Below are 10,347 nucleotides of genomic sequence, written 5' to 3' on the forward strand. Positions count from 1 at the left end.
TTGCATGGGAAACATGTAAAGAAAAATGAAGCTTGCTAAGCTTTTACTGTCTGTATCTGTACACACAAAATGTTCCCTGCTCAAGTTTAGCACTTCTACTGTCACTGTTGAAAATGGTATTATAGCTTAGGGTTATGTTCAGATTTCCATTATAACCCCCAGTTTTCACATGCTCTTAACCTTCTGAAAAATTCTTCTTTTCAGCTGAAATTTTCCATGCTTGGTCTCAGCTCAAAGATGAATTTCTTTAGACAGTTGAGCAAAATCTGTTAACCTATTTTTCAGTTATACAAGGATAGAAAAAATACACTGTACATTTTCACCATTTCTAATATTTTAGTATACATAAAGATATATAAATATACCGATCTAGAAAACAATTGAATTTTACATGCAGACATTTTTCCAGGTGACCAGTCCTCACCCAAGACTAATATCCATGCTAACACATAAAACAAATTAAGCATAAAAAAGAAACAATGGAATAGTACTTTTTTTATACTAAGTGGTAAAACAAGGCCACTAAAAATAATACCGCGCACAGAATTATGGAATGCTATGGTTACAGAATTTTAATATTTGCAAGTGACATAGACACTGCACTGCTGTTCCAGTGCAGATTTCCATTAACTTAGCACCTTGAAATTGCCACTCTCAGCATATCAAATTAAGAGTCATTAATGTTTTCAGCTTTTCTTTTCTCTTACATAAACCCTAAAGTTACAAATTTAAACACTCCAGAGTAAGATAACATCGACTACATTTGCCACAGAAAGCTTAAGTGATGTGCGTTGATCAGCTGGAGCCTGGCTACTTGCTCCTTGATCAGGCAAGAAGTCCATTGACTGAAAAAGGAGTAAAGCAAGCTCCATAGACCTTATGTTATTGACTACATGATTAAAAATATACCTTGGTATGGAATGCATTTAATGTGTCAGTCAAGCCTCAAATCCTTAATTTCTCCCATCAGAGCACAGAAATAAAATGACAGTGTTAACATCTATTTAGCTTTCCTGAATCTACTAGAACTGTGCACATTTCCAAAATTTATAAATTACCATCTTGATTCAGAAAAGAGCTTAGAGTGTGCTTACGGCTGTCTTTCTTGAAGACAACATCTGAAGTCATTTGGATTTTAAGGATCTGCTTCAGTCCCACCACTTTAAATGAAAAGTTAAGCACATGCCTAAATGCTATTTGATTAGGAATTAAGACAGAAGGTTTTGCTCATAACCCATAATGATACATATTTTTAAACCTGTGTTATTTGTCACTGCTGTACTTCAAAACTGATTAAATGAAGCTGTTATAATTGAAAACTGGGATAACCACAGTAAATTGGCCCTAATTTCTTTTATTATTCAATCTATTGTTAATCTAATGACACCGAGTAGGAGTTTTTTGTCTGTTTATTTGCTTTTTATAAGAGGTCTTTCACATAGAAGAATACAACATGTCGTCTTCGACTGTATTTCTATGTAGCTGTTTGGTGTAGTGACTTACTAATTTGAAGTGCATTTTAAAGTTCAATCAAATACTGAAAAGAACACTGATTGAGAAGCCTGCATAGATTTCAGTATTCTTTATGAGTCATAACACTGATTTTGGAAGCTTAGCTATATAAGCTGGTGGTGTGCAACATCCTTTCCATACTCCTAATTATGTGAATTAGCATTTAGAACAATCCCAAGTTCAAGTATTCAAAAATGCTCTTTTCAGAGCATCCACCAGGTTTACTGCAAGATAGGCACTTGAAGAAGGCTTTGGTTTTTATACTGGGTACTTCTGAAACATCAGCCTGTGCAATTCAAAGTGACACGTGAAGACTTAATCACAGAATTTCCACTAAATTTATTGACAATTGCACAGAAATTACCCAGCAAAAAAATACTAAGAAATTTGTACTGAACAATCTATTCTTGAATTCTAAAAGCTTTCTGTCTTAGGACCCAGTTCTAACAGATTTCCAGGGCCAAGCTCCCATTAAAAGTAACGGGATTTTGCTTGAATGAAGTCCAAGTGTGGACTTAGGTCTCAGCTCTCTATTAATATTAATGTATCTGCAAGATACATTGCATGTGTATTTACCTTGGACTGAAAGAAACTGTAACCAAAAATGGAGGATGCTAGTATTTCTTAGATATATATTAATCCTATATTTCTTCTTTCCCTATCTTAGCATCCTCCGCAACAATTCTCACACCCTTTGCAAACCCCATAAAGAAAACTTGGGGAATATATAGGTAACTTAATGCAACTTCTACCATTAGATAAATTAATTATGTTAATCCTCAAGAAAACAGTACAGTGGCAGAGAACAAAGTATATCTTCCTAAAGGAATTTTTTAAAATGTTTTCAGATACTGTGGCACTAGCACACACTACTATTCAGTGAGATTTTCAAGTCTGAATGCTTTGCTTAAAGGCCACACTGTATCACACATCTAAAAAAAGTGTATTTAACTCCTGTGCCAATGAATATTAGCTAAATGCATGCTAATTTCAAGAATTACAGACAGAATAACAGGAAGGCTGCTACTGATTATTACCATTGCTGGCTATACTCCTCCAGCCAAAAGCGACAAGGGGACATAAAAAGGTTACGTCCTGTAACATTCATCATTGTGCAAAAAAAAAAAATAAAAAGACAATATCTCCTTCCCCACAGAATAAAAATGCACAAACTCAGTTTAGATAACTGTCTACCTAAGAGTTGTATTTTCAGTTACATGTAATATTACAGCTTTTGCAGGAAGCAATCCAAATCATATGATATGAGTATCTGCTGACTTCAAAAAGGATTCGGTACGACTTCAGTGGAATTCGAATCAGGTCCGTATAGAGGTATATGACTGGTATTATTATAAAACTGAAACCCGTGTATTTAATGTAATGAACACAGGTAACTGAAAATACTGCCAGTAGATTTGTTTGGGAGTGGGGGTTCTTCCCCCCTATATTCAGTTTCACTGTGCAGAGCTTATACATTCTGTCAGGTAAATCATTTTGGGGGTCTTAACTGCCTCTAGACACTGTGGGTGATTAAGTCTGAGTTTCCTAATACCGTTTGGAAAGCTAATTTAAGCTAAATTAACAACACCTCAGTACAGAAAAGGCATGTGTGGGTTGGGGGTGTTACATTTTGTAACTAAAACTGGGGAGAAAACTTCAGCTGAGTAACCACAGATTAGTCAGAGCTCTTCCATAATTTTTGAGGGGGTTTCTTAAAATTGTTCCCTTTTTTAACTTACGCTGACAGTATGTATATGGTGCTGTGCAACAGCCTAAAGACAGCTCTGGGAGTATACCCTTCTTTAAAGTCCTTAGAAAGGTTAAGGTTTTGTGAGAACCTTCTGTGATGTTTTCAGTGTCTCATTGTACGTACGAGTTGTTTTAGAGCAGTTACTTTAGCAGAACTGCCTCAAAAGTGCTTGTTTTATTCTTAGCATCTTGTTAGTGTGACACCTTACAGACACCCGAAGTCAAGACACTGTTCTGGGAACGTCACATTCATCTCAGATAAGGCTAATGCAACAGCAAGAGGATGACTTTATCCTAAACTTGGCTACTGTCAAAATCTTTTTGCAAAGACAAGGCTAAATGTGTCTCACTTGATTCTCTAAGATTCATATCCCTAATAAATTCAGACAAATCACCATAACTTGGAGGGTACAGCGCCAGCAGGAACGACGAGCGCGACTCCTCAACGCCGACAAAGCCGGTGCCGCCAATAGCGAAGCACTGAAGGAAACACGCAGACCTAACTACTGACCACTCCGGTGCAACTATCATTAAATAAAAGGTTCTTTGGCTGTAATACCAGCTTGATCCTTCCCTCCCTCCATCCCTCCACCCCCCCGCCCTCCCTCCCCTTCCCCTAGCTACTGCAGGGCTGGCAGCGAGCCAGCGTAAGCGACGTGGTGCCTTAGTGCCATCTACAGGCCACCCCCGACGCGCTCGTCTGGTGGCCCAAGACGGAGCGCCAATGAAACAAATTAGACAGCGCCGCGTTTAAATCTTTATTAGCAAGGAATTATTAGACCTAAGAAAAACTAATGCTGGATTTGGTTGAAATATGAGTTTCTCAGCCTCCTAATCCCTCTTCGTATGGCGTACTTCACCGTTTAAAATGAGTTATGACGGATCGCGTATGCATTACTAAGATGAGAAAATATTTACAATGGGCTGACTTTTTTTTTTTCCCCTGCATAATTCAGATGTATTCAGAGAACGCATTCCTTTCAAAAGTATGCTTTGGCCGTTTTTTAAAATACGCAACAAACTGCTTATGCAATACCAACTTTCAGCTATTACGACAAAAACATTTTGAACTCAAAAACAGAGGAAGACTTCCGTATGGCTTAGTTATACCCTACCAACAAACCACGTGCTTCACAGATAAAGTAGCTTGGAAATTTGGCTGTCTTCGTTAGGGAAAAAAATTAACCCCTTTCATAACACTAACTTAGCAAGGTTCCAAACCAGCTTGAACTGTAGAAGAAACTCAAGCCAACTCACTCCGAAACTTGAAACTGAATGTACATATCCCTTCAGTCTTGAAACAGTCCAATTTTCTGACTGAAATTTGGCATATAACGAAACAGTTTTTCTTCTTCAATAACTTTTACATTTGGACAGTCAAATACTGGGGAGAAAAAAAAAAGTCTTTTGTTTTTCGGTTTTGTTTCTGCACATGTATGTGCACATGCACAGATGCATAAAAGTCCTTTAACAATCAGTATTCTTCAAAACCCAAAGTATCAGAGGCATTTCGCAAAAGCATGGTTAAGCCCCAGGTAAATGATAAAGGGGTCAAGGTTTTTTTTGTTCAGTTTTGTTTGTTTTTTTTTGTTCCCCCCATAATATAACTAAATTAAATTAGACTGAAAGAAAAAAAAAACCCAGAACATAGTGGCACTTTTAATACTGGTTGATCGGGCACTTGTATGCAGTACTTATAGACCAGTAAAAGTGCTCGTTTACCTGTCTGGTGTGTAAGGGGCCCTTTGTCTTGAAGCCTCCTTGGGAACTGCACTCTGAGGCACTGAAGTGATCTGAACTAGTGGAAGAGCGTTTGGAAAGGGTGTCACAACCACCAACAAAGGTGTTGTCCAACGGGAGTTCCTGAATCACGTGGTGCTTTTTCACTGAAACTGGAGTGTCAGGTTTAAGATGAAAAGCAGACTGCGGAGAGGCAGATTTGTAATGCTTGGCAAGATCAGGACTGTTAGGCTTAAAGGTTGTTGGTGGTGCTGTGCCCCAGTCAAATCTTCCTATACTTTGCTCCTCCAGCTCCGCTGGAAGGCTTATTGTCCCGTTGATAGGTTCATGAACTGCATCATCAGGTTTGGACTCCTCAATGGTCACAAAGTTCAAAAGAGAGCTCTTCGGAGATTTCCTTTTCTTCCTTTTCTTTTTCTTGTTTTGCTTGTTCTCCTGATTGGGAGACATCCACTCAGCACCTTGCTTGCTCCGCTGGGCGGCTTTGAATCTGGATGCGTGTCGACAGCGAACAAGAACCGTGACAAATATCACCACTATGACAACCATGGCACCGGCCACAATAGCGATCATGATCGTGAGATAGTCCTCGTTTTGGTAGGGTTGGCTACTGTCCCCTATGTTCCGGTCCAAAGGTGTTTCCATAGTCCTGCGTATCAAGTCATAAATATAAGAGGCATTTCCAGCAGTATCATTTACATACAAAAATACAAGCACAAGAGTATGCAGGGATTTGGGATAACCCAAATCACTTATGTTGACAACTAAGCGATGCAGCCCCACATCATTCGGGGTTGGTTTCTCTTCCAGAGTGATATTACCTGTCACTGGATCAATCCGAAACAAACCCTTGTTATTTCCACTTACAATGGTGTATTTAAGCTCGGCGTTCATTCCAGTGTCTATATCCACAGCAAACACTTCAGCTACCACCGATCCTGGAATTGCCGAGAGTGGCACTAGCTTAAAAGAAGTATTAGAAGGCGGGTAGATGACAACGGGGCTGTTATCATTAACATCCATGACGTTTATGGTTACTTTCGCTGTAGAAGAGCGAGGAGGTTGCCCTCCATCCACTGCCTTAACGTCAAAGGTGTAGGAGCTCTGCTGCTCCCGATCAAAAGAGACATTGGACTTTATAACTCCAGAGTACGGATCCAGCACAAAGTTTTCATTGTCATTGAGGATGGAAAGGGTCACCGCTTTGTTTTCCCCGGCATCCGCATCGGTCACCGTGATCACTCCCACCGTGCTATACTTTGGTAAGTTCTCCGATACGAAAAACTGGAAGTGATTATGAGTAAATTTGGGACTGTTGTCATTTTCATCCAACACAGTAACAATTACAGCTGCTTGACTCTGCAAAGGAGGGGTGCCATTGTCTCGGGCTGTAACAGTGAAAATGAAACGTTCCTGCTCTTCTCTGTCAAAAACTCTGGAGGCTGTCAAAACTCCTGTCTTTCGATCCAGATCGAAAAAGGAGGCATTAGGGCCAAGCTGATAAACAATGTCTGCATTTTTCCCACTGTCTTCATCTGTGGCACTAATAGTTGTTAAGTATAGACCACGCCGGTTGTTTTCAGAAACTGACAGCTCAATTACAGGCTGGCTGAAAATCGGAGGGTTGTCATTTTCATCCTCCAGTTTAACTCTTACCAGGGCAGTCTGGTTCAAACTGGGCTTGCCCGAATCGGAAGCAACAATTTTAAAGCTGAATTCTTTGGTGCCCTCATAGTCCAACAAGGAAGAGGTCTCTAGCAAATACTGGTTGTCGTAAACCGCCTTCAAGTGGAAGGGGACCTCTCTCTCAATGAAACAGATCACTTTGCCATTCACATCAGTGTCCTTATCTGAAACCGTAATTAGGGCAATCTTTGTATTGATGGGATCTTTCTCAGATAAGTACACTGTGCCATTGATGGGACTTATTATGTACCTGAGGTCTATGTTAGGAGGGTTATCGTTTACATCAGTGACATTGATGGTAACAGTCGCCCGAGCCGGTGTAGAGCTACCATCACTAGCCAGCACTGTCACTTTGTGAATAGCAGTCTCTTCTCGATCTAAGGACCTCTGAACTGTAATCAGCCCTGTGGTGTTGTTTAAAGCAAAAAATCTTTTGGTTGCAGGGGCGACTTGGGCACCAAAAATATATCTGATTTCTGCATTGCTTCCTATATCTGCATCTGTAGCATGAAGCTGAATTACAGAAGTGCCTACAGGGGCATTCTCTGGTATATGAACCTCTACTTGACTCTCTTTAAACACTGGCCTGTTATCATTGACATCACTTACTGTGACTTGCAGGATGGCCGTGCTGGATTTCTGGGGGGTACCTCCATCCTCCACTTTGATTTTCATCACGTAGGTGTCCTTTTGCTCTCGGTCCAAGTTCTGCTGCACGATCAGCTGAGGCCATTTCTCTCCTTCTGGAGTTTCTACAATATCCAGTCCAAAGACACTCTGCCCGTTTAACAACTCGTAGTGCTGCACACCGTTGAAACCTGTGTCAGGATCTGTTGCTGATGGGATTGGAAAGCGACTGTTGATCAGAGTGTTTTCTGGGATGGAGATATTGATGACAGGGGATGGAAACATAGGTGCATTGTCATTAGTATCCTTTACAATGATTTTTATTTTGATCAGCCTAAAAAAGTCATTGGGGAGAATCACCACTTCAAGTTCAAAGAAACACTCATTTTCTTCTGCATAGGAAGCTCCAGCACAGAGTTTTTCTCTGTCTATTCTGTTAGATGTCGTAAAGATTTCCCCGGTGGTACTGGACACTTTGACCAGAGGGGCATCCCCTGCTTTAGACACCAGTCTGTAGACAAGGCTGGCACTGGTCCCCGTGGCAGCATTGATGTGAGAAATGTTCAGGTCCTTTGGTATGTTCCCTATGGGTACGTTTTCAGGCAGCTCCTCTCTAATAGTGTAAATAAGTTCTTGAGCTATAGCAGAATCCAGCCTTAAACAGGCAATCAAAGCGGCCAACAGGTAAAAATCCCTCAGGTCCATGATAATGTTTTTATTCTCTTTTCCCGGATTTTAGGACTTAAAGGTTTCCACAGAGGAATGATGCGCGATTTGCAAGAGGAGGCATGCATGGACTGCAGGATGCATTACATCTCATTTCTTACTTGGAGACAGCACTGTCAACACAACCACACAGAACAGCATTATTGGTTTTTTAGGCATGACAAATCCACAATCACCAACTACTACTTGTTTTTGCAATGCACACTTGCAGCGGTACGTTTCCCTACTGCTCCCTTTTACAAGCAATCCCTCCAGACAAATGCACCAATATCCCGTTGGCTGCATTTGCACAGAGGGAGAATGGAAATAACTACTTGCAGGATTAAGGCTAGCCACAGTTTCGACACGTACTTTCTGCATAATTTCTGGGCACACCGTGTAATCCGTAACGTGCATCCCCCCTCTACCCTCCTCCACCCAGTCATTTGGTGCAAGTGAAGAAAATCTTCCCGCACTACTTCTGGATTCTAACTGCTATGGCAGCTGCCAAATGCAATTCGTTGTTTGCTTCCATACATATTTCTTTTAGCTCTTGCAAACCAGATTTTTCTCTGCTCCTTGTGCCTTTCATCCCCCTCTACAGATATCGTACTGGGAAATAACCACCCGGACATGCTGCTGCAGCAGCAGTCGTCACTGGCTACTTCACATCCCTGTTAACTGATGAGACAATAACAGGACTTACAGTTTCTTACACTCTCAGCTCAGCGTTTCCTCTCCAGATGTTGGATACTTCTCCTTCTGGTTAATAACCCTAAACTTTATTTGTTTGTTTTTAAACACAGACTGAATCAGGAGGCTGGAAATTCCAAATGCAACTTAGGAGCAGCCAGCATGTTTACAGATGGGGGGGGGGGGGGGGCAAGAATATATTTTCTGATGATGAGAGGAGGAAAAAAGGTGCAGCCTTTCCCCATTGACACTGACCTCCCTTCAGGATGTTATTAGCAGCTGCCACACATAAATACTGCAGACTAATAATGCAGGTGGAGGGAAAAAAAAAAAAAAAAAGCGACAGACTTGTGTTTGCATGCTCTGCTAACCGCGAATGATCCGGGTGCAGGGCTGCCAGCACCTACAGTTTGGCAGAGCCGGGCAGCCCCTAAGCACTAATCTTATCTGCATTAAGCTGCACGATAGCTGATGCCCGTGATTACTTCCAGCAGAGTGATGCAGGTAGGGATGCAGAGACAGCGAGTAGGTGAGCCTTTGCCACCAACATCAACTGAATCCGAAACGCTGATTCTTTCCCTCGATAAATATACTGCGTGTTGGCTTTTTCTCCCCCCCCCCTCCCCTTTAAATGAAATGCATCACAGTGTATGGGTAACTTTGCACTTACGTTGGTTGTCTACCTTTGACGATCTGCTGCAGCTAAGCAATGATCTGTTCCAGCAGATCCAGCACAATGCATCTGGTAAACCACCAATTTTGGAGAAATCAGCAGCAGCCAAACGCTTCCTCCTTGAGATATGTGTTGCTTCGGGGTGGCAAATTAGCAACTCCAGGGAACAAATTCACAGTCCTGTCGTTAGTCATCCTCTCCACGTTTCGTTTCTATTGAGCGGCGATCCTTCGTGTGTTTAATGTGCACGCAACACCACAAACAAACCGCGACCAAAAATCCGGTGCAGTTCTTTAGAGCGGGGGTATTTTCCACTCCGCACTGCACACCATTGCCATCCCTCTCCCAGGCAGAGCAGAGGCAGCTACATGAAGTCTGCAACTTCTTACTGGAAATGACAAGAGTTGGTCTGGCGGTGCTTTTCTCTCTCTCTCTCTCCCTCTTTCTCTCTGGGGTGATCAGTTGCCCACACGCGCGCGCGCACACACACACACACACACCCCCACCCCAAAAAAAAAAAATTAAAAAAAATTAAAAAAAAAAATCCTAATAGGTTATTGCTTTAGTGATGGAAGGAAGCGACGGCGCTTTCCCTCCTCCCTCCCTCCCTCCCAGCCTCTCTCCCTCACACACGCTCTCTCCTTCCTTCTCTCTCTCTCTTCTCTCTGAACTGAAATTCTTGATATAACTCTCAATAAGCCCAGAGGGAGGGGGTGAGCGGCGCTAGGCCACCCCTCCCGCCGCACCGCATTGGCCGGCGCCGGCGGGGGCGGTGGATGGCGGAGCGCGGCCCTGGCATTGGCCGCCGGGCACGTCGCTCCGCGGGCCGGCGGGGCGGCGGGGGTGGCCGGGCCGCCGCGCAGGTTCCGCGACGCGCGGAAGGGTTGAGGCGGTCGCGCCGAGCCGCGCCGGGCGGCGGGGCAGGAAGGACGGGGAAGGGGGGCGGGGGGGGGGAGTACGGC

At 42.7% G+C, this 10,347-nt stretch overlaps 1 protein-coding gene across 1 annotated transcript; it reads right to left on the minus strand.

Moving 5' to 3' along the window:
* Window positions 1–3,995: 3,995 nt before the first annotated feature.
* PCDH9 (protocadherin 9) lies at window positions 3,996–9,798 on the minus strand. The gene is made up of 2 exons (XM_054183933.1): window positions 9,383–9,798; window positions 3,996–8,153 (listed from the first exon to the last, which is right to left on the minus strand). Exon 2 carries the CDS (start codon window positions 8,017–8,019, stop codon window positions 4,921–4,923), a length of 3,099 nt encoding a protein of 1,032 aa, XP_054039908.1. The 5' UTR covers window positions 8,020–8,153; window positions 9,383–9,798; the 3' UTR covers window positions 3,996–4,920.
* Window positions 9,799–10,347: the final 549 nt, after the last annotated feature.

The sequence above is a fragment of the Rissa tridactyla genome, chromosome 1 (genome assembly GCF_028500815.1).
Source record: "Rissa tridactyla isolate bRisTri1 chromosome 1, bRisTri1.patW.cur.20221130, whole genome shotgun sequence".
NCBI lineage: Eukaryota > Metazoa > Chordata > Aves > Charadriiformes > Laridae > Rissa > Rissa tridactyla.